Source organism: Strigops habroptila, chromosome 10 (assembly GCF_004027225.2).
Source record: "Strigops habroptila isolate Jane chromosome 10, bStrHab1.2.pri, whole genome shotgun sequence".
NCBI classification, from domain to species: domain Eukaryota; kingdom Metazoa; phylum Chordata; class Aves; order Psittaciformes; family Psittacidae; genus Strigops; species Strigops habroptila.
In genome coordinates, this window is record NC_046359.1 from 7603451 (window position 1) to 7629419 (window position 25969).

At 40.4% G+C, this 25969-nt stretch overlaps 1 protein-coding gene across 5 annotated transcripts in view; it reads right to left on the reverse strand.

Moving 5' to 3' along the window:
• UTRN (utrophin) overlaps positions 1 to 25969 on the reverse strand; it is a 374126-nt gene that overhangs the window by 311673 nt on the left and 36484 nt on the right. For 2 of the 5 annotated variants that reach the window (XM_030500123.1, XM_030500122.1), the window contains exon 1: positions 17298 to 18246. The exons of the other annotated variants lie outside the window; for them this stretch is intronic. In XM_030500123.1, the coding sequence (XP_030355983.1) occupies positions 17298 to 17391 (94 nt within the window). In that variant the 5' untranslated portion in view covers positions 17392 to 18246. Of the gene's footprint in view, positions 1 to 17297; positions 18247 to 25969 lie in introns of those variants that run through there. 5 annotated transcript variants of the gene reach the window in all.

Consider the following 25969-nt stretch of genomic DNA (forward strand, 5'->3'; position numbering starts at 1 on the left):
CTTTTTTCTCTGCCCAAACTAGAACTATTATTAGGCTCACTTGCATTTGTGGAGGTGATTCATGGGATACAAGGTCAGAGGGATCATTGTGATCATCCAGTATAATCTCCTGCATAACACAGGAGCTGTCCGCACAAAAAGCCCATCTGCATACCAGAAGGAAGCAGAGATACAATAGATGTCAGAGACCATGCTCAGGCCCAAATGAGTAATGTCGCTTGCACAGAGAAGGAAGCCAAGCCATAAACTCTATATATGCGAGTATCTCTCTCTGCTAGCTACGGCAGATTTTCAAATCAGGCAGACATCATAAACAACCTTGTTTGAATATCTTCAGGAAACAATGTTCACCGTACAGAAGATATAAAGTTATTTTGTTCTCTGTGACAGGCAGGTAAAGACAGTAGCACTCTACAAAGTTCTTATTCACAACAATGAACTTCTGTCTCCCCGTATTCCAGTCTTTATCCCAACTCTGTTCCATCGGAGGCTTTCTTATCTTACTTTTCCAAAACCCCAAAGGCTGCAATCCCAAATCCTCCTCATCCCTCACTCCCAAATATTAAAACTTTTCCTGATCAATCCCTTCAGAGCAGCCCATTTTTTCGCCAGGTTTCTGCATCCATCTCTCCCCCACCTTGGCCCAAATCTCCTTCCTCCACAACCCATTATCATTCCTGCTCAAAATCTCTCTAGGTCAACAGTTTTTCACAAATAGAAACCAATTCTTGAGATGAAAACTAATAATACCTGACTCCTACATATTACTCTATGTTCCAGTTTAGTAACAAGTAGATGAAAAATTCTTGGCTTCCCATATTAGTATACACCCCACCAGTGCCAGCTCTTCCCCATGACTTCTCTGGCCTCTCACTGCAAGCTCCCACCCCATTCCAGCACACAGGGTACAGGCCATAAGTAGTTGTACCTCACATGCAGACACTGACTGGACATCTATCCCGCAGTAGCAAAGACATCTTTACTTTTTTTATATTTTCATTTCTTCTTTAGTGGAGGCACTGCACTCCAGTCCTCTCCTTCTTCCAGCCACTGATTTTCACACAACCTGTAGCTGTTTAATTAGTTGTATCAAATGAAAATGGTATTAAATTTCCCACTAGTTAATCCAAATTGGAGGGGGGGGTGGTTTTGAGGGGGTGGGACTGAAAGACAAGCATAATCAGAATATCCTACTTTCCTCATGAAAACAGATTCATCAATAACTTTCCAAAAAAGTGTGTGTTGGTAATATATTTGAAAAATTACGTAAGTGATATTTAAATGTTTCTGCAAGCACATTAACTATGTATCTCCCCATACAGACCGCATAGGTGCTATTTCAGTGGCAGCAGCATGCAGACTAGAGTTATTTAAAAACAAATGGAATTCATAACCCCATGGAATTTAAGTCTTTCCTAGCAGTCCAGTATAGAAGACATTCATAACGTAGCAACTTTGGCAGCTGAGTTATGCAAAGTCAAGGTATTAGTTTTCTGGGTTTGGTTGCCTCAAATCTCTGATGGTACTTAGAAATCTAGTCTTAAGACCTAAAATTTAAGCAGACAGACAACTGTATTTCATCCATGGAAGTAATAAAAAGATATACACTTTCCAGTGCTAATTAACTCAGAAATTACGACAAGAGAACACCAGTGTCTTTAAACAGTCATAATGCCTTGTCACTTGTAACAATGTTTCTAGACCCTCCCAAAAAAAAAAAATTAAACATGAATGTGTAAAGTTTAGATATTTGTTGCAACTTTGTAACCGTTATAATCACTGCAATATCAAGAAAAGTCTTCAAACCATTTCATAACTATCAAGCAAGCTTCACCACCCGTATGAATCCACCACTCTTTGCATTGCTCCCAAGAAGTTTAATAAAATTTTGCATTAAAATGTTTTCACAGAAAGTACAACATGGCAAAGGTCAGAAAGCATCTGTAGAGTCCATTTGTCTAGTCTAATGCCCTGGTCATAAGTGGGGCGGGGGTGGAGAGCAAGCCCAAATACGAAGTATTCCCCAACTCAAAGTATTGCATACTGGCCAGAAACAAAGTTGAGCCCAGTCTTTACAGAAATCAAATAGGCAAATGAAGTTTAAAAAAATTCATAAATTCTTTATTTTGTTTCCAGGCAGGCTAAGTGTGAGCTTCGGTAGCTATACTATTACTTTGTGAAGGATCAGTCACACTGATGCCTGTAAATTATTTACCTCAGTCTGTTAACCTTTGTAATTACTAAGATGAAACCTGAAATGTGGAAGGTTTAAAGTAAGTCCCTAAAATTTGTGTCTAGTGGTGCTCTAAACATAAAGGAGACGCAAGCAAAAAGAATTAATAGGATGACTGAGGAATTTAAATCCAAAATATTTGTTAGTGCAAACCACACCAAATACTCTCCTTTCTATCCCTAAAATACTCCAGCAAGTTCACTACAGAAACTATCACTGCAAGTTAACCTGCTCTTAGTTTCACACAACCTACTCAAAGTAGGTTAAGAGTTTTGCACTGTCACCCAGCCCTAGTAAGGAAAATTAAGCAAAAGGCAAGTCCATTTCTTGAGATAAATTAAATATTTCATTTCCAAGTCACATTCATTTGCTGGCCAAGGAAAAGAAATATTGCACCACTGGAAAAGGGGGGAACCTTTGTGCAGAAAGACATGATGCTAAGCAAAGCTTTGAGCGCTCTGAGGAAATTATTATTCTTTCTCTAGAGACAACAAGAGACACAGTCATAAGGGTGTCTTATCAAATTTATGTATTTAGCAAGACTCCTTAATGAGGAAAGAATAAAAGAGAAATTGGAGTAAAGTATTATGAATGGCCTCTCCTTGCGGCTTCTGGCAAACATAAGAATTTTCTTTCGTCATTTAATCAGAACAGCAGCAGGTCGAGGCACTGCTAATCCAATATCCTAATTAAACTCACGTTTCCTTCCCTGGCTTAATCATTAATTAGGCCCAAAGTTGAACCTCCTCCCTGATTAACTGCTGTTAACTGTACAGAAGTACATAAATTCTATTTGGCAATTGCAGAATAAATATCTGGAATGCATTAAAATATGTATTTATGCAATCAAGCAAGCCACTGATCACCATCAGTGTGAGCCCAAAGACAACTTACTATTTCAGTACAGAAAGCTACTTCAGGATATGCCACTTCAAACAGTGTGACCAAATCTGGAGAAGATACAGCAACAGAAAGTCAAAACGAGAGCAACCAAAGTGCAAAGTCTGTCAGCACTTCAGTAGAACCTGAGCCAAGGGATTTCAGTAGCCCATTGGTTAGGCAAAAGAATTACATGCACACATCCCAATCCCTGTGCTTTTATTATTTAGTGGCCAACTTTCAGGAGGACTGTGATGGAACCTGTGCAAATGCAGGGTTTGATTACTGTCACTCTAACCCACCAAATGGTTTTGTGGGAGCATGTAAAATTCAGAACAGGCACATCACCTTTACCTTCCTAGGAACTGGCTATACAAAAAGAAAGATCACCTAATGACAAGTCAGATTATTACTGCTGCCTCCAGCAACAACTCCAGTAGATCAGTCATACTCACAGGTGTAATCCTGTCCTGGGTGCATTTTTGGAATGGGTTCTTGCATGCCTTCCCGGTGCTAAGGAGTCAGGCACCATGCGGGCTCAGGATTCACAGCCCTTGCCCAGTGGGCTGCTGCCCAGCTGAAGCAGCTCAAGAGCTTCAAGTCCTGGACTTTCTGTTTTGCCCTCTGAAGAAGGTTAACGTCACTGCGGCAGAGCACATTGCATCTATGCCTCAGTGAGGATGGAGTTTGGAGCCTGAATATTACTAGCAGGAGTAGCAAAATTAATGATGATAACCACAGTGAAAGCAAGACAAAAGAGAACACTAGTATAAATAGGCTAAGGAAAAAAAAAAAAGAAAAAGGCAAAGATAAGCTTATGGAATTAAGAGTCCATAAAAGATGGATACAATTTGTGGCTGAACAAATCCCTGAACTGCAAACCACTGTAAAATAAGGTATATTAGAGGAAGCACCATTCCATGTGCTTACAGAATAAGTATAAACACATGGTATCTAGCTGTGGACACACCACAGGTACCATGCTAGGCTAAACCCAGCACAGCCCCCCATATGGAAACCCACTCCTCTGAGCAACCACTGCTAAATCCAACAGGAACTGTTAATCAAAGCACCCAGGTTGAAGAGATGTAAGTGGCATAAACAAGTTCATCAGACACTCAGTGTGGAAACAGCCAATATAGATGATTATTAAGAGACTAGATTGGTACCAGTGTTCAAGACTTTTTAAAACCAGACCTATGATGCAATTTTGACTTAACTCGACAGCAACCTCTTAAATTCAAATGCTTAGGAGTTTCCTCCCCATAGGTAAGGCTGTTGTATCTTTGAATGACCTCTAAAATGAACACTAGCTTGCAACACAGGAAAAATCACTGTGGGGTTAAGTCTGAAGAAAAGGCTTTTACCACCAAGGGGCATAAGTCAGCATCTAAACACATACATTATTGAGTTTTGCTGGCACAACTACATTGGCTTGGTATATTAAAAATGCACATGGACATCACTAATAAAACTTCCTCTGGCATAGCAAAAGCTGTGTCAAAGAAGGGCTTCTGTTGGCTTAATTCAGTTATTTCGAGGAAAAGAGGCTATACAGCAGAGCAAAAGCAAAATACAAAGTACAACCTCTGCAGCAGACACAAGCTTTTGATACAGTACAAAATAATAATTTCTCCAATTCAAAGGTTTATCTTGAAACTGAGAGGATGTGGTCTTAAATCTTTTGATCAATAAAAATACTTATGTCTTTCCTTGTCACACTGGATTAAAAGTAAGATCCAGAAAAAGCCAGGACAAGATCACCATTGCTGGGTCACAAAATGCAAGCAGGATTTGTTTCCAAGACCCCCACCTTCACCCCACTCCAGAAAGAAAAATTATTTGCAAGTAGCATCAAATAATGTTTCTTATTCTAAACAATTAGTACTGAACAAGTATTTCCAAAATCTCCCGAAAAAAATATATGATTTATAAGCACAGCTAGAACAAGAGCTGTTCAACACAAAGGCAGGGTTCAGTATGACATCCCAGCCTGAGGCTGGTTGTTAGCACCTCATCTGCATATCCCCGGTTCTCTCAAGAATCAACCACACATTTGTTTCTTCACACTTGCCCATGTAAATACTGCCAAGTACCAGCCAGCTCTGGTGGAGCAAAGCGCAATTGCTCCAACATATTTGAGCAGGTTGTGAGGGGTCTGGATTAATGCGTAATTGCTCAGAGGTGAAGGGTCAAATGAGGGAGAGAAATGACATGGCGATAAAGCAGGGATGCAATCCCAGTAGCACGCAAAAAGACTGGCTTTTTATCAAAGAAAAGCAAAACTCTTTTATATGGTTCCCCAGTGGAGTTAAGAGAAACTTGCTTTCTATTTAACATGCATTTGCACTTCTCCAAGTGAAAGCTACTGTAACAAATTAACTTCATACACATTTACAAGAATTTCAAATTTTGACGTCTCAATAAATTGATGCACTTAACTTACAGCAAACTACAAAGCTCGGTAGTAAAAACAAAAACAAACAAACATAAAAACCAACAATGCATTTCACAGTCTTTGGGTTACGCAAATAGAAGTAACACCTTAACGGAAGTAATAAAAGGAAGGTTGTTATTTCTGAAATATTAAAATAACATTACGATCACAGAAAGCACAAGTGGTATAAACAGGGTGAAATAACTACGAAATAGAAATCACAGGAAATCTTCTAAAGACATTATAGTCCTCACATGACTGGCCTTTGAATCTTTCGTTCTGTGTATTACAAACTAGATGTGGGGAAGAAAGTGGGGAACACATCTAGAAAGTACTTTTAACTCAATTTTAGATCCTTTTCTACAAACGTAAAAAAAAAAAAGAGAAAAAGAAAAAAAAGGGTTTACTATTCTGCACTCTTAACTATCACAAGTAACTTCAGTACTTCTGCCAGTCTTATCTGCATCACAAGGCAAAACTAAGAGCAACATACAAAATATGCTTAATCTTACTGTGGCAAGAGGTCCAAGAACCTTGGCTGAGTATATATTAGCCCTGAATTTGCTTCTCACCAAGGCTTCTCCCCCCATCTATACTCAGGAGGGCAGCACAATGAATCTGGAATACTCTGACTTCTCTAGTTCATTGGCAGGCATTTTTTCTTACTCCTAACTCAAGTTTGCATCAGTGAATTTCCAGCAATACACAGATGTATACGTTAGGCAAAAATGAGGCAATTCAACTGGCTGGGGATAGTTAGTACTTTTGCCTTCAAACACAAGCAGAGAGGAGGATATGACATGAGATGTTCAAAGAGTCAGCTGGTGTCTAGCTGCTTTGTAATTGCCAAATACTTTTGACACTTAATGTTCTCATGCCTGCAATTTAGTCAGATTCCATTTCCCACCTACACAGGTCTTTTAAGCTGCTCCGCTGTAACATATCCTCTTAAACCATCGTAATATGAATAATGTTGAAAACCTTAAATAGATTAATATTAGACAGCTATTCCAAGATTTTTTTCTACAGCTGTTCCTTTGGACAACACTCCCTAAACTAAATCACAAAAACACTTAGGTTTTTTTAAGAAACACCACAAACATTTTCATCCACAACACAATGATGTGAGTTTAATATAATATGGATTAGATCTTCATACCTATTCATATTTCATTTGATGTCACCTACCACTTCTGATTTTCCACACTACTGCTACTTTAAGGCTACTCTTTAAAAGTTAGGATAATTTGTTAACCAGAACACACAAGCGAAGCAGCAGTATAAAAAAGGAAATAAAACCTGTTAAGCTGCAAAGGAGCAAGGAAATGTGAAACAGTAGTAATGACGTATGGAAGGGCATACGAATTCATGCACACCACTGTCTGAAGCATCACTGAGCAAGCTGCAATGCACTGTTCATATTTCAGATTGTCCACTGTTGACTCATATGGCCAACCTGTGGAAGAAGTAGGATTGTTTGCAAAACCCAACTATTCATGAAGCCTACCACATCAAAGTGGCAAGGAAAGAATTCCTGCAATTGCACACGCATCTGTAAGCTGGTGTAGCAGGACCAAATGGATGTAGAACATCAGTCACCTACCTACCTGCTACTTGCTCAAACAGCACAAGAAACATTACCAGTATCCAATAGGTTTGGAAATGAAAATTTATGTTTGAAGGATAGCTCAAGCAGCCAGAAGCTACAGTCTTCCCTTTTTTATACAGTTATTCTATTAAATATAAACATATAAACATCCCTCTCAAGAGTTAACAAAGGCTCTGGAAGTGCTAAAAAGGCAGGATGGACCAGAGTGCAGTTTCCTGGCTTTATCCAACAGTATCTTTTTAGCCCAACTATGAACCGCCATGACTGGCTTCACAACACTTTTACAGACTTTTGTTTATTCAGAAACAAAACTCCAAAATTTTACAGATGACAAGTGAAAACTGAGTGAAAGGAAAGAGAACAAAGGAAGAATCACCAGAGTGTCAGAGATGACTTCTAAGGAAGCTGGACAAAAAAAAAAAAACCACAAAACAAACAACAATATACATATATGTGAAGACTTTTGCTCTCAAAAGAATTACCGTGACTAAGAGCTGACTTAGCAACCTAGCATGCTAGTTTGAATTTTGTGCATTTAATTACAACCTTCTACAAGCAAGAGACTTGCCTCCAGTCCTGCAGAGATAAGTATACAATGAAAAAACCCAACAACTTGCCAAAACCTAAACAAATAAAAGCTCAGAAGCTTTAGTCTTGTCTATAATCAAAGACACATTGTTCCACTGTTTCTATTCATGTCACAATGCTTCACTATTATTCCTCAAGTCTTTGCATGGCTGCAAAAAGGAACAGCAACAAAGGGTGACTACCAGCCTTCTCACCTTTCAAATGCAGAACGTAATTTGGGCTCAGTAAGGAAGTGTCAGAAGATGACCCAGAACTCCAGCTGCCAAGCTGTATTACCTCTACTCCCAAACATGAACATTATAGAAAAAAACTGGACATCTTGCAGACAAGAATGAATTTCTACCTTTTATTCTCTACCTTTCGCAGAGTGGGAAAAGCCATGCAAGAAAGCAGTATGTGAGGACACTCATTCTTGGGAGAGGAAGAATAATTGCAAAAAATTAAGAATAAGCAACAATGAAACACGAATGTACTTATCGTATCATCTCCAATCCTATGACACAGGTTCATCATCTGGATCATGTCAATTTCCAAACCACAGGATAGCACAAAGGAATTTGGGGAGGGAGAAAGATGGTGACAGAAAGCAGATAGCAGTGAAGACACAAAAATATTAGAGTTAAGAGAAAAATATGGAAGTGTCATATTATAGTAACATCAGGAAGGAGCGGATGAAACTAGAGCCTGAGAAATGGAAGATATTTATCAAAGAACTTCAAAGACATATTTAAGCATAACAGAAAAGGAGGAAAGAGGAAGGTCACTCACAAAACCATCACGCAATTAGTAATATCATACTTGTAAAAGTTAAAAACACACACCACATCACTTAGCTATACCAGGGAGCTTTCTGCAAAAAAAAATTACTTCTTGGACAACCCAAGTTACCATTTCAGAACTTTGTTTTAACTCTTCCTCAACTGCACATTTGGTTTGTTTCTTGAAAAGGTGAGGGCTCGATAATTCACTTATGCTGGCATAAGAACATAACAGGAAAATGAATATACAAAGACAGAGAAACAAGAAAAGAAAAAAGCTCCCATGACTTACTAAGACATGACAGTGCACTCTTCTGCTCCAAAGTAGTCAATATTAAGATAAGTCAATAGACATTATTTAGTTGTCTTAAAAGCCTTCAAGAGCCAATAAAGCGTTTCTGACACCTTTTGCTTTGCAGGCTGTCTGAACCATTTTAGAGGAATTTCTAGCAATGCTAACATCAACTATGCTCTGCTTCCATGGACTAGGTGAAAAGTAAGGTGGCTACAGATCTAATCATAGTGCCACACCTGATGTTTAATTTTACTGGGAGCTGTGGCAGGACTCCATGCTCAACTACTGAACCGATGAAGAATAGTTATTTTTCTTAATTCCTCCAGACACTGATAATTTGTGTATACACTTGGGTATGTTTGGTTCTGTTGTTTGGTTTTGGTGGGTTTGTTTAGGCTTTTTTTCCCAAATGGCTAGAGTGAACATTCTTAGGCTAGCCAAACAATCTCCTATCTTACAGATAAAGACCACCTTAACGCTGTCAAAACAATAGCTAATTATTTACCTGTGATGACTCTGCTGTGTATAACGTTTAAGGATATTCACTAGGACAACGCTATTAGAACCTTCAATCATTTGTTGGGAAGTGAGTTTCAAGGCATGCAGTTTTGTGAGTGCCATAGAGGGGGCACGAGATAGGGCAGCACACAGGAATAAGGAACATCATAGCAGGCCTTTATCAAAAGGGGCTAGAAAACATCCACTACTTCTGCTTAGCTGCCTGTAAACTAGCATTCCTGCTCATGCAAACTACTTCAGCTGATGCCATTAAAAACAAGAGTAGCATTTACACACAGAGCAGCAGAATATTGCACTTGCTTAGGAGCTGATCAAGTCTGTTTCAAGATGCTGCAAGTATTTAATGCACGTCTACTTGCCCCAACACGGGTTTCGTTTGTATTGGGTTTAGAGTCACATACCATAAAAGAAGGTACAAGAAAACACTGTCAGCCAAACCTTGCTCCCACAAGCATTAACATATTTTCTAAATCATATTTTGAATTATTTTCAGATATACTTAAGTTTGTTTCAGACCAAGAGCCCATTTTTACTCTCTGGAAGTTTCTGGACCATAGGTTTTTAAGTTCATGCTTTTGCTGAGGACTGACTGCACATGTCTGCCAAGAAAAGCCAGCTTTTCTCACAAATAATAATAATTTTTTAAAATCTATTTGAAAATATAATTTAAATAAGCAGACTTCTTCATTCCCATGGAGGAGGAGGGCAAGAATTTGGGAATGAAGGAGTGAAGTTGAGCCTGGGAAAACAGGGAGGCGCAGGGAGAAGGCACTGTATTTTTTGTCTCTATTTCTCATTATCTTATTCTATTTTAATTGTCAACAAACTAAATTAATTTTCTCCCCATCAAGTCTGCTTTGCCCATGACTGAAACTGGCAAGCAATATCCCTGTCGTCATCTCAACCCATGAGCTTTTCCATCTTATTTCCTCACCCCATCCAGCTGAGGTAGGAGTGAGAGAGCAACTGAGTGGGCATCTGGCAGACACCAAAGTCAACCCACCAGAGGGGTTGAACAGCAAATATGTTTTGCAGAATCAATAAAGACAATGCCAACTGTGATAAGGCACAACTTACTGCAATTTATACAGAAAAATCTTTCCCCTTAGGTCAGGGAAAAATGTCAGATAAGATAGTAAATTAATATACCTGGCCATAAAATAATTCCAAGCTCAGCTCCTGAGGGCAAACTCTTGAAGTTACTTTTATTGCTGTTAAAAACAAACAAACAAAAAAAAAAAAAAAAAACCCACAAAACACACCCCCCAAAAAAAAAACCAAAAAAAAAAAAAACCACACCCACAAAAAACCCAAAGAAACCATGAAATACCTAAAAAAAAAACCAAACCAGAAAAACTAGATAGATGCTCTACATATGAGAAAAGTGTATTATAGTATTGCACCCTATCACTCATAAATAATTTGAGTCTAACAATGAATTTAAACAGCACTGGGTTTTGATATTAATCCATTGCCAAAATGTATCTCTCGGAAGGATTATATATCTTGCATTGTCAGCAATATCTTGGTTTCTCTTTCGATTGCAAAGTCAATTAAGTGACTTGGTTAAAACAAGCACTTTTTTCCCTTAGTCACTAATAGATAAATTACTCAAAATTGAAAGAACCTCCAATAGAAGGCTGGCACTGTGAATTGAAGTGGGAATCACAGGCGGTTTGATTATTTTCAAGACTATACCACTTGACTACATTAAAGACAGGGAAGAAACTACATCAGAATTAACTAAAAATACAAGAGGTATACTGTAATAAGTTTAATCCTGTATAGATATTAGCACTTGCAACTCTTGCTGCTAACATTAACTTTTGAATAATCAATTCTGTCCGTAGGTCAAAACCAAAAAGGGTAAAATACTTGCTTACGTTTAACTGCCCAGCACATTTACTGCTTTCTTACTATGGCAAAGTACACTACCAGTAAGCCATCATTTGATACTGAAGAAATTAAACTGAGAAATAAGCTTGGTCATTGTAGGAGGCTCTACATGCATTCAAGATCATAAATAAAAGGTTGAGGCATGTCCCCTCAAGGAAGTTATCTGTGTAACTCACTCTTTGAACCTTTTTTTTTAAGCTACTGGAGTTACTGCTTGTAGATTAGATAAGGAATGCTCGCATGAGATTTCATGGCACGAGATACAGGAATGATGGTGAGACATCAGGTGACAGTACTTTGTGCCTTTCTTGTACACAGTACTATGAATCTCAGTGTATAATCTTCAATCTCAAATTGTCATCAGCAAGCTGAAGCTTAAAATTTATTCACTGAAAACTGCAACAAGCATTATCAACAAATTATTCGGTCAAAAAGCATAATGCAAGACCTACACTAGAGAAAAATCAGATAAAAGACAATGGATGCTATTTATACAGGTTAGTTTTCAAGTATTCAACTCAAAGTTTTTATTTATTTAAGCAACTAATGAGTTCATAATGTTATTTGGTTTATGCATAGGAAGTAGAGAAACAGCAACTAGCTTTTTACAAAGGGGTGTGCCTGACACGAATTTGACAATGGACTGTACATATAAGAGAGAAAGCAGCTTTAGAGCAGATCTATTTTTCTACTTTCAGAAAGTATCAACTTTACTATCTCCTTGCTCCCTTAAAAGCAGCAGCGGAAATAAACGTTTTCCTTACATATAAAAAGACTTAGCTCAAACAGGCCAGTTAAATACTGATTTTGTTATAGTTAAGCTTGGGACAGAAGTTAATTTCAATGATCTATGCAGAGTGTTTTATGAATTGCTTTAAAAATATTTCGAATTACAAGGTATTAAACCACTAAGAACCTTTTAAAATAATCTGAAGCTTAAAATGATTGAGCTATACAATTCTAGCAGTAGGGAAGTATAGTTGAGAGAAAAAGTGATATTAAAGGCTCCACTTCACCAGCTCAGGAAGCCCAGCAGGATGCTCTCTTTCAACCCAAGGCAGGCAGTCCTGAAGCCTTCATGTCAGGGGACAGCTGAGGGGCAACCATGCAAAAGCACTGGGCTAGAACAAGTTATCGGCACAAGAGGGGACAAGCAGGGACAGGACCTGCCTGGTCATCACAGGCTATTTCTTTAAGAAGTTAGCCTCAGAGCTAAAAAACTTGATGCACAACTTTTAACCAATTTACCAGAACAGTGGGAAATACATGATCTTTGACACGGTTGGGGTTCCAGTATCTGGGATGCCCTCTTTACATCCCACGCATACAACTGAACATCACATCTATATACTATAAGTTAGTATATCTTACACCCTAATTTTAAGTTAATCAGAGCCAGAACAGTCAAGCAAGCCTGAATATTTTGTCTCAATAAAGAGGAAATATTTCATAATTGTAGTACAAAATCCACACTGTAGTGAAATTTAGCAAGACACAAACAACCGTCCTGCTCCAACTGCACAAGCGATACTAAATGCTCTTTTATCTGTCAAATATCACAGAAAGCTGTCAGAGCACAGTGCTGTGTGCCAGGTTTGAACAGGGCAGACATCAGGGGAAAGCTGTCGACTGTCACCCTGCACAGCACAGAAGTCAGCCACCACATTTCCAAATTTATGTGGAGAACCCTTGAACTGTTTGTTTGCTGCTTTTCTGAACGTTTATACATAGAAATTCATCACGGCACGTAACAAGTGTCAGAGTACAAGAAGGCATCTCCTTCCCCTTCAGCACAAGCACGATTTTTACCCGCTGGAGGATCAGCTAGGGAATTACTGCAATTCACTTTCTCAGCCACTCGCTTAGTGAAGATTAGAGCGCGCTCCACCCAGACGCCACACAAATTAGGTCACATAGCAGGCCATACTGCTGCCAATTCCTGCCCTATTCATCAGGGACGAGGGCAGGAAGCATATGGAGCCCTCCAGTAAGGGGTCAGAACATTTCAGTGAAAACATAAAAGTGAACCAGCAGCAGATTATTCACCAGCCAGAGGGAACACGGTTTCTCCATACGGCTGAAGTGAGTCATGGGCACCACTCCATCCAAGACAATGTAGAGGGGCACAGCCTACATCCAGTGGCAAAACACTCCCTGACAGTTTACAAAAGGGGCAGAGAAATATTTTCCACTTTCTCAATATGCGTGTGCATTTAATAGTTTAATATACATATGAAGAGTTTAAAAGAAGTCCTTCAGAACCTGAAAATCAATTCATGTGAAGCCACAAAAGACAACTATGCAATATGATGCAATTACTTTGTAATTTGTTCTTATGCATTTCATCTACTATGCTGCATTTCAGAACACATCCTTCATCACCTGCTGCCAAAAAGGAAATATCCCATTTTCACGTGTTTAAAAGCCACAGTTGTTTCAAACCAAACAGATTTGAGGTCCAGCACAGCTCTACTAAGCAAACTAACCAACCCAGAACTTACAGTAATATGAACAGTACAGTAAATATTATTTTTTTACTACTGTAACAGCTTGTGGTCTCATGATTAAGTAATTTCAAGCTGCTATCAGTGCATGTATCTTGTGGAAACAAGGATAAATTCATTCCCACCTGAAAGGAAGCTTTTCATTTGCAGACCGGTGCTCCTGGGATTTCCAAACGGAGGCAAGAAGGGAGACCCGAATGGTAACAGAAGAGCTTCAAAATACATGCTCTTAAACTATCAGTTTGCAAAATGCCTCCGTCATGTCATTGCCATTATTTCCTACTGCTATAAAAAAACCCCCAACACTTTTTTTAATCACTCGGGTGGGGCCTGCACAATTAGCTCACACAATAAAATGTATATTATCTCTTTTGCTTCTGCTAACAACTGTAAGAAAACATAACAAAATAATTTCTAGTGGCATATTACTAAGATGCTAACATAGTTTATTTAATTACTGCAGAGTGCTCTATTGGCTTCAGGTTGGCATTTTTTTTCTAGAAACAGTGCTACAAGACAACCCCTTTCAGAAGGTTTCACAGAGCTGGCATCTTTTTCTACCTCCTTAATATAGGATAAGTAGCCTCCCCTCAAATGACAGGGTGACATCCATCTGGGTAATGAGGCGACTGATGTAGGGGAAAAAAAATAAATAAAAACAATCACAACAAATACTGCTACACCAGTAGAATATGTATAAATACACAAAAAACCCAACAGTTTTCCTGGAAGAGTTTCAGAAATTTTCCTGGAAGAATATAAATTATGGAACAACTATAAAGAAGAGAACCCATTTGTTTGAATAGGCGAAGAAAGTACAAGATCCCTTTTTTCCCCCCTCCCTTATAAAGAGCCAGCTCTGGTTCCATTTAGGCACTATGCCACCATAGCAGTGCTACCGACTCCCAGCAGCCAGCACTGACTTGAGACCTTAAAAGGTTATTAAGAAAGATTAGACTTTTATAAAGAAGGACATCCCACTAGACAAGGTAAATTATTATTTAGTACGTTGTAGGCCATAAACCAATCTCTGACTAGACACGCTCATGTTCAGACTTCAGAAGACAGAAGAGTCTTATCCCTTTTGTTTTCACCTAAACTAACGCATTTACATTCACACATTTTATCAGATATGAGCTTCAGCCTCCCTTCCTCCAGCCCCCACCAATTCTCACAACAAGCAGCCACCCAGTAAAACCAAAGCCACATCTCTGCTGACTCTGCAGCATTTACAGGCCAATAACCACCCCTAAAAATTCTAGCCAGAGCACTGCAGACAAGGTGCTTCCTAAACTTCTCAAAAGTTTCCCTGTTATTTACATTCCAGATTTGTCTGAAAGCAAAGGATGTGAAGAAGAAATGATTACACACACCCCTCCCAACTTTTCCACCCATTTTTTTTCCTGCTTGAATATTTCTAAGTACTGCATCATTGTAAATTCTTTCCTCTCATAGAAAGGCTTCCTCCCTCCCCCAGATTTAATTTCTTTTACCTTTAGTTTTTCTTTCTCTTCTTTTCTCTTCCATGACTCTTACCTTCTATGTTTTTTCTGATTTTTGGCTCTTCTATGTGAATTTCCAACACAAGCCCTTCTAACAAGTGTCCAAAGCCACACATTCCTCACAGCCTCCAAATACATTGTATTAAAAACAAAAAAGTGAGCAGATGGCAGTGAATCCAAGACCATCACACTCCTGAAAAGCAAATCTACACTGCTACTACTTTACAAAAGTGTTAAGATTAAGATTATAATGCAAGGAATTTCCTGGGAAAATCCTGCTGCTTAAGAAAAATTATATGCAATATACCAGCCATGATATGCATGCCTTTAAAAGCAGACAGCTCTCAGTTCATAGAGAGTTAAACAGCTCTTAAGAACCTGTCACGAAGCACACTCTGCTCAATCATATAAAGCACCTGAGCAGCCTTTACTCAGCTAGATTTACTCCTTCGCCTAGCCTCAGTCACAGAAACCACCCATAGACACACAAACTTCGCCAAATATTACCTGTGTACACACTCTGGCACTTACACATTAAAAACACCTGAAAGACTGAGACAGGAAAACTCAGAGATTTACACACACACACCATTATCCCATAGTTGAACATTTCAGAGGTTTCACAATGCAGTGTTCATCAGTTGATTACATGACTGGTTATAACACTTGCCCCAAGCTTATGCTTTTCTAAAAATATAGTGATAAAAGAAAACAGGAAAAAAATTCTGCAAAATTGTCCTAAAACCCCACACTAATATACACAGAGCCAGAACAAACATTTCTCCTGAACAATGGCCCAGGATAAAAACCAAACTGATTTCCTCCTACTTCTAATTTTCCAGGAGAAATCAACTGCAGCTGTACCTCATTAGCAGGTCGAGTACGGGCAGATTTTGATGAACACCAGATCTCCACAACCTGTGATTTAGTGACCTCTCCAGAGTTGGTCAAAAGCAACTCCACTCACATTGCTGAGCTTTCTTGACAATTTTGCCAGTTTTAACAGAGTTTTGTCTGGAACATAAAGGGAAAGTTTCTGCTCTCAACTAGACTGGCATATATCCAAATCCAACTCATTGTTCTAGAAGGAAACATACATGAGTCCCAGCCCATCATTTTATTCTAAAGTTAGCCATTACACTGCTACATCTTAAGAGGATTTTTGTTTCTTTTTCTAAAAATCCACATTCAGACTCCAGATTTGTACAAAAAAACCCCATATCTGAAGTCAGGTCAAATGGACCAAATTCTCAGTTGATCAGGTTCTCAGATCTCCAGCAGGTTCTCCATCTACAAATTTCTGACACCAACTCACAAATCAGCCCTCATCTGCCAATTACTGTATCTAAACAGCATAGTCACAGGTACCAGGAATCTTCAAATTGCCTTTTCCATGCTAATCTATGTTATTTGGCCCTGGTCACAGAACAGCAGAATAGTCAATCCATGAAATTTCAATTGGGACGGGTAGGAAAGGATGGCAGAAAGAAAAGGAAACATCCTCAATTTCTTCTCCTCCAAAAAACCCTACCCCAAAACATACAAATCACAGGAAATATTGCTCCATGGAGATATCACCAAAGTGTGAACAACAAAAAAAATGTGTGAGGGGTGAAGGCACTGCACATTCAAATTCCCGGAAGACATAGTAAGCAGAACCGTAGAGAATTAAGACACAACTAAGTACTGAAATCAATGTAACTTAACGCACAGTTCAAGAAAATTGTGGGCATTAAGACTTTTAACCAGACAGAACAGCAATAAAACTTATGCCACGAAAAAGTTAGCACGTTATAGGCGAAAGGGAAGCCCACAACACAAGCATTACCAGAAGGATCTTTTAGCTGCAGGCGTGCCACAGCCAGGGCTCGCACAGCACTTGCAATGGAGCAGCACCACAGAAAACAGCAGGACTGTGTCCTGCCATGCCTTCCACAACCTGCTCCTGTTAGAGTCAGCAAACTTGAACACAGTTAAGAGCAGCAGCTCGCATCAGGTGTAGAAGATAAACACAGACCCACATGGCTGACCCTTTTACCCACCAGAGCCTTGAAATGATAGGTAAGCACATACTCACCCGGCGGAGGGCAACAGGTCTGCCTGTCAGGATCCTGAGGCGCAGCAATCCTGTACTTTTTCCACACAACTTCTTTGGCTGTTTGAACACTCATGATCAAGCTCACTCTTTGAAAAACAGGAAAGTGAAGATGCAGAGGAAGTACATGCTAGTACCCGTGCAAGAACTGCATGCCGGGATTCGGGGTGGGGGGGGAGGAAAGCACTGGTTTTCCTCAGAGGGTTCGACACATTCAGCCACACAGTGACTGACAAAACCATTCAGGAAACAAACTTTTGAAAAGGCTGCACATAAACAAGTAAGAGACTTCAAGATAACTGAGGGGTTGGTTTTTTTCCCTCTTTAAGAACAGATAAATATGCTGCTGTGCTACTCCTTACAAAAACAGAAGAACCCTCCAGCTTTGAAAGCACTCACAAGTTCAATTCTACATATGGAAAACAGGAAAGAAGGTGGAAATTTTCCTCTTCTGTTCAAATACCATACTATTTTCAAAAATCCTAGATGGTTTTAGCATTTATTTTGCAAAAAGCTTGCAGCATTACCATAACACTTTTTCCACACATTCGATAGAACGTGAAACCAGAACGACGCTGCAAGGTGAGCATCTACATCTTCTAATGGCCTTTCAGAAGAGCACAAGAAAAATTTAACACAAGATTCCAGCACAAAAAGGAAATCCTACATATCAAGCTCCACACCAAAAATTACAAACTCTGATTAGGCATGCCATTTCCACTGTGCAGTAATTCCAAACAAGACAAGACCACAGCCCAGTAAAGCAGAAGATTAATAATCCAAGGCTATGATAGCATCAGTTATTTTACAAGTGGGCCTTTACACTGTGTTTACCACCTATACAGAAAGCAAATCCAATCCCCCGACCTTCAACATCCAGTTGCCAACTTTATAATCAAATTGAGAGGATTTTGAATTCTGTAGTTACGAAAGATGTGATTCCAGATTACGTGCTTTAGGATATTGAACTGCATAGAATTCCAATAGTCAGAAAAAAGGAATGCAAGAGGAGATTAACTGTAACACAGGAGTACAGGCAGTATGACCAGAGAGGAGCTGCACACAGGAAAACTGGTTTCAAAAGCAGAAAGACAGATGCTATTTGTCTGTCTCATTGTATTATCCTATCAGACAGCTCTCAATTTTTCATTAATATTCAGTCGGGACAGTTTACTGTGTCACATACCAGACAGACACTGGGGGTAGGGAAATCAATATAAGATTTTTCTCTAAATTTTACTGGGGGCAGGAGTTGGTCTTGATTTGTTTTGTGGGTTATGGGTGGGTTATGGGTTTTTATCCAGTTTCAAGAACTCCTCAAAGCTAAAGCCTGAAAGACACACACAAAAGGAGTTTTGTTTCTGTGAATAAAGACAACCATACATTCAGGGGCTAAAACAGACATTTGTATCTAAATATTTCTGCAGACCGCGCAAAAAAAAGCAACATGGAATGGTAATAAAGTTTTAAAGCTAGGATTCCTATTTTTAAATACAAACTACAAGGATGTATTTTGCCATAGCAAATACAAACCTTACTGTGCCAAGCACTTTACAAGCACAAAACAAAAAGATGCTGTCAACTCTACCAAGCATACAAAGACAATCAGAGGGCAGCCATGCACATACACCAGAAGTCTTACCAACAGCACCTGAACTCCCTCTTTTCAGGTCTTGATAAGACTGGTCTGCATTCCATAAAAGCACTCTCCTGTTGATCTAATATCTCACCCTAGTCTCTGCCACTCCAAGGCCCATACACAAACAAATTAAGATGCTCTCCATCAGACACTTGCCAAGAGTGAACGATACGTACAAGTTCCAGGATTTAGCTAGTTTGTTACAACGTTTCTGGGTTTCTCGCTCCTCAGTCATAGAACGGTTTGGGTTGGAATGGTCCTTAAAGATCACCTAGTTCCAACCCCCCTGACATGAGCAAGGGCACCCTCCACTAGACCAGGTTGCTCAAAGCCCCATCCAACCTGGCCTTGAACAAAGAAAGGGTGTGCAGTTAGTGAGAGCAGTTAGAGAAACACCGATCTCTGAGCCTCCATCAGTCTCTTGAACTTCAACATGAAGATATTGGATGGGCTGAGGGAAGCCACTCATTCACCAGAGAGCTTTCAGAGAACCTCAGCTCCCAAGCTCTTCTTGCCACCAGCAACTTCATCCCATACATTAGAGAAACCACTTTTATCTAACAGCAAGTTTTACTTTGAAAATCCAACATAAGAATATACAATGAGAATATTAACTTAATAAGGGGTTTTTTTGTTTGTTTTTAATTTAAACATAATCCGTCTCTTGCCTAAATAGAGATAGAATTAACAACATTAGTTAGTTTCACATCTGAACCTATCTGCAAAAAAGTTAGCTTTAGGATGGCAGGAATATTTTTTAATCTAAATTTTAAAAAGATGGCCTCTGCCAAAATCTGAAGTACTGGGTGTGAAATCCATGCATTAACCACAAGAGTTGATAATACAGAAATGGAAGCTTTTGGGGAAAGTAATCTCCAAAGAAGGCAAAAGAGGATTTTTTGTTGTTTGGTTGAGGGTTTGGTTTTTTTTAAACAAACTCACTAGCACGCCCTATACCCATAAGCCACTTCATTCATTAGGAGAACATGGTCTTGTTCCTACTACTACTGAATTCAATAGGCCGTTTATTTAGTAGCTCTCTGATTGGAGTACATGCTCTCTTTTATTCACTCTGGTGTTGACAGCAATAATCAAATTTTGTACATACCAGTGGCTCTATTGTAGTTCAACAGCAGCTGGCTGGCTGCCTAGTCTTCTTATCATCATGTAAGATAAAAAAGACCAGCCAAACAGACCAGCTGAAACTACAGTGGGAAGACAGAAGTAGAGTGAAGCCTAAGTAGAAGTCTAGCATGTAGAGATCACATGGGTTTATGCTTGCCCATGTATTACAAAGCATGGAGAAGAGCAAGGCTAGGCTCAACAAACGACAAGCTTACTTTCACAGTTTTCAGGACTGGAGCTTAGATGGCAACTCAGTACTTGTAGAAGAGAAGATCTGGATGCCACACTTCACATGTGAAACACTGTCCATCAACAGCTCAGTCCATGCAGCAAGGAATGGGAAAGTTAGGAAGTGTAGAGGTGTGGGGAGAAGGAAAAAAGAGGGAGGGGGAGAACAACAAGAAAAACAACAGAGAACTGCATCCTTTCATTTGAAGGTGAGCTCATAATTACTTAAGATCACTTCTCTATCACAGCCCCAGCACATATGAAGTCAGCACTGGGTTCAAAGTAAAATTAAAGTTCACAGAGGCAAACAACAATGGGTGCAGAGGGCAACATCCTTTAATTATAAAAATTCCCTGTATGCAAGGCAGTCCAGAATGAGATTGGTTTCCATTTCTTTTTTACCTTCTGGGAGCCTTCCAAGAGCCTTGAATGCCTTGACTCTGAGAAGAGGAAACTGGCTCCTTTTTCATAGCCTCCCTCCTTCTAGCTTTGTTCTAAGTAGGCCCTGGTTAACCCTGCTCTACCTTCCACTCTTCCAGACAAGCCTGCAGAAAAAAGCTTGTTCCATGGACGAGGAAAAACCCCAACTTAGAAGATTCCTTATGGGAGCAGAACAAGGACACACAGAGTTCCTCCTTCACTCTCCTCCTCCGTCAAACATAAGCCAAGAGCCTTCTCCTTCCTAGAGGAGCACACTCTTTTGCAGGGCTCCTGAGCTACCTCTCTAGCCCTACCCTTTATAACACTGCTATAATGACCTTCTAGTTTAGCGCTTCTCATGCTGTGGGACATTAACACCCCATAATTTTGTTCAGGATGTTTTATTTCACCACAACAAAATGACAGGACCTTTTTCTTTCTTTTTCTGGCCTAACAAACATGTTTTGAATTAGCAGATCACACAATGGTTGCTTAAGCAAGCAAACAAGAGAGTTTAGAGGATAATGCTAAGGAAAAGGATGCTGAAAAGGCAAGGACAGGAACTTAAAACATAAAGTAATGTTTCAAGTGCTTGCTCCATTTTGATGGAAACTAGTCATCTGTTTATCCCTCACTTCCAGGAAACTCACAGCAACAGCAACTTCAGATGGATAACAAAGTTTTTAGCACTTCTATTGAAACCTTCTTTCACACAGCAGGTTCCTGTCAGCAATAAAGCTTTCTCCTGGAAAGGGAATTAGCAGTACAGTAACTGACCTCGCTACTGTGGAAAAGGAACATAGTTCCGAGTACAGCAGCTGCTGGATCACTGCAGTACAGATAACATACAGATACTTTCCCAGTGCTCACACGGGCAGCTCCAACACCAAACTCTTCCAGCACACAGCTTTTCAGCCACGCTGCACTTCACACACATGGTTCTCGTAAAACAGCATGTCTGTGGCTGTTGCAAATAACCCACTGACTCATCCTGCAAGAGAGACTCATCCTGCAAAAGAAATAACAGCAGCAACTGCAAATGACAAACTGCGACAGCTTTCAAGAACCTCCACAATTTTAGTTAGTCTTTTTCAAAGTTCCTCTTCTATCTTGGGGAAGGGGGGTGTATAGATACTGAAGGGAATATTTTGCACGTAAATACTGAGAAAACCTGTGGAGCACATTCTTCCAAAAGCGTTGCTTACATTATAATAGTACCTGTGAAACCCAACCATGACACACAGCCAGTACCCCCCCCTTTCACAGAACATCCTGTGCCACCTCTTTCCAGCAGCCCAGAGGAGTGACAGCAGGTCCGCAGGAGCCTTCTGCATTTTGCTTCTTGTTTAAGATACTGAGCACACCTTCTGAAACAAGATTCCTGCCCATTCATGGGCACGTTTATAAAATAAATCCCAATCAATAGCAGATGCACAGCTCAGCACTTGTGTACTTGTATGCTGGGAAGTAGCATGCATTTCAGAGAGAGCCCTGCTCTGAATCCCAAGTGGCAACGTGCAAGCCCAAGCACAGGAGAGGGACCATTACTTCTGTGCCCCAGCCCCTCCAACCAGCTATCCTGATGGTTTACACTTCTCCACACCACTTGCCCTGCTGCAGTGGCCTGGGCTCAGCCCAGCAGCCAAGCAACTGAGAGCTACTGGTGGACAACTCCTCCCAGGACAGAGCTCTGCCCTCAGCATACTCCACAGCACCAGGAACTGCTGCGGGAAAAGGCACCGCCTCCAAAACACATCTTGCTCCCTTGTCCTCCACGTGCCAGGATGCAATCCAAAGCTTGAGAAGAAATGGTGTAGACAAGCATATGAACAATTTATTTGTACCTTTTCCTGTCACTCATTTTGTAAATGTCTATTTGCACCTCCAAAACCAGAAACCTCTCAAAGCTTCCTTCTAAATTGCACAGGGATTTTTCCTTAGAAAGTGTCTACTGATACATTCTTTTCATACTCGAAGATGCAGGTAGGAAGAACGGGAATCCTACAAGATTTCATTCTTAATTGCAGTCATGTAGGTTGATTTAATTTTGAGCACACTTCCATAGGTATCCTTTCTGACTTATGTTAGTTAAATCTACTTCTGCTAACAAACTCTGGCCAGGGTACACACTAATAAAGAATAAGAACGGTCCCTTCATCAGGAGAAGAGCAACTCGAGGTACTCCAAAGCCTGTAAGTCAATACACCAGATATTCAGAGCCCCACAGGAGGCAGCTCCTCTGTGGAAGGACCCTCTTCCTCCCTGTTCACCAGCTAGAGCAGCAAAGTACTAACCACCTTCTAACTTCAGGTACCACAAAATTGGACAAAGGAATGGCTACAAGCTTTGTATGCAATTCTCCTGTCCCCTCCCTATATATATATATACACACACACACACATATACACACACGCTATATACACACTCTGAACACCAACAGTCCTTACTAAACTGACAGGAGCAGCCAATCCTCCCGACCAAGCAGGGCTGGACAGAGGGTTTGCTTCGGGCTGGGCAGAGGGGAAGGACTCTGGAGAGCAGCCTGGAGAGGAAGCCTGGAGAGCAGCTCTGGAGCAAGCACACAGCCCTCTGTTTGCCAAAGCCTTCAGGCCTTTGCTGAGGATGCCTCTACTAGCTAAGGCTGCAATCCCAGCCTTCCCCTTGAAAGTTAAAATCCTCATCTACTGCTGGGCAAGAAGGAGGGGAGATAACCACAGATAAATTTATCACAGTGTATTTCTACAGTGGCACAGTCAGACCAATGACTGAGGCATTAGTGATTAAGAGTGCCACCAACAACTGCAGCTTCAAACATCTAGAAGTTTGCTTTTCTTCTTTAATGCCCCAAGATGATGCATGGGTGATCAGATAGCACCCACTAAGACATTAACTCTTCCGCTGTACCATTTAGAGCACACTATTTATTTGTGTACTGCCATCAAACTGTCACAAGTACACATATTTATTACCACTCATTGTAAAAATTAGCATTAAACTTCTCCCACCCAGACAGTCTGCTTCCCTTCCCGTTTGCAACAATGTATTTTGTTCATCCTTTTCCAAAACCAAAAGCCACAGAAGGCAAGAGAGGGACAGCATTGCGCAGAGCTGCTCTGCCTTCTGCAGGAACTGTGAATGAAGTCCTTTCGACTTCCCACAGTCCCCATGCTGGGGATGAGGAGTTTTGTTCACTAGGAAAAGAGAGATCTGCAGAAAGCCTGCATTAGGAGCCCCAAATGTCCCCATTCCATCCTCGAACAGCAAGAGTACCGTAGAGAGGTCCCTAAGCTATACAGAGTGTCCTTTCCTAGTCCAAAAAGCTCAAAGTCAGCAAGGAACTATCAGAGCCACCCTAAAACTGGGGGAGAAAAGGGGTAAGGGGGAGGAATAGATGTTCCCTATAGTTATATAGCTGACCATAGGCAGCCCAGGACAGTCTTCCTGCAAACAGCTTCTTGTCCATTAGCACATTTTGACAAATACATGAGAACTTCAACTCATTTGTGTTGACTGGAGTTAGACTAAGAATAAATAGAGCAATTGCAGAGAGAGGACACAGTTACACTTCCAACACAATTACATCTCCAGTTAAACTCTCCAGTCCTCAGAGGATAAATCCATCTCCTGTCAAGGACCCAAGGCAAGCACCCGTCTTTCCAAAATAGCATTACAGTTAGAGTCAAAAGAAAAAAAGGAAATAAAAATACATACCAAACCCACCAAAACCTGCCTGCTCACTCAGCACGGGCAGGCTGCACTGAGTGTAGGGGACCCAGCACAGTGACACAGCACAGAGCCTGGGTGCAAGCACTCAGCCCATGGTCCAGAGCAGCACCACGGCCCCTGGGGACCCCACATTGCCCAGCTGATGATGGTGGGTGCCACACTGTTCCTTCTCCTGCAATGCCAGAGCAACACCTCATGATTTCTCAAACTACAGAAAACCTATCTTATAATTTTCTACTCTGTTGCCACAGTATGAGGCTTTACTTTCATGGAAGCCCCCTTTACTAAATAGGAAAAAACATCCAAAAACACCCCCACAAAACACACGCTCCAGCTCAATGCTCTTTAAAGCCTCCAGTTAACTGCAGACTTACTATACCTCTTGTTAATTTGTCCCAACAGTTAAATTGCACTCACTGCTAAAAGCTTACACACCAATTCACAACCTTCAGTCACTGATTTCCTTTTAACAGCTACAAACTGCAGATCATTGTGTGTTTGTTTAAGGTTGCTAAGACCGCAACAAGCGTAGAGAGTGTATTTCAATAGATAATCCAACATCAGACATTTTGGTTGCTATCGTACTCTACAAAGACTGTATTAAAAAAAAATAAAATCACTGCATCACAGTTGTCAGATACTAGAAGTGCATCATTACTGTTAAAATTACATCACTGCTAAAATTACTGGCCTTCTTTCTCCCTTCCCTCACCAATTAGCACGATGAGAAAAAGAGTGAGGTAAAACCATGTCCTTTGTTAAATATTGAATCTACTGGAACCTGCAAATTAACTGATTATTAAACCAGCCTGAGGTCAGTTTGCAAAGGCCATCACGCAGCAGCTATGACAACACAGAGCCACCATGCTGCACTGCTAACTAGCAAGGGGAATCAGATAACAACATAGAGCAAAGAAACAAACAGCATCAACCTGCTTTCTCAGGGCCACAGAAGCAGAGTTAAAGCTCTCAGAAGGAGGGCTCTTCAGTTTAGCACAGCATTTCTGTTTATCGAGGGACGAGGGAACGAGAAGAGTGTAGAAGAGACAAAGCACACATCCCAACTGAACCATTACCTAGATGGAGAAAAGACCACACAACTGAACACACAAAAAAAGGAACAAGCCTCTCTAAAAGTAACCATACACACAGGCTCATAAGCAGAGAACCAGCACAGTGAAAAGAGAGGCACACGTGCTTTCCTAAATAAAGCACACCGTCTCAAGCCACCTGCCCATGTTCCCAAGCAGAGGCTGGGGACCAGGCCAGCCCACACATCAGCAGAAGAGGTTAAGTAGTAGCTTGGTTATCAGGCATCCCTCTCAGCTCCACACACAAACCACCAGTGTGTACCATCAGTGGAGACATGGTGGAAATAGGACTAGGCAGTAGCAAGCAGCTGAAGGGCAGCAACTGATTCAGTTTTGCAAGTCAGCAGAAGGTTGCATGTTTACACCCTCACTTGTTTTCAAGAAATTTTTAGCAAGCTTTCTGTGCATATACTTTGCAGGCTTCT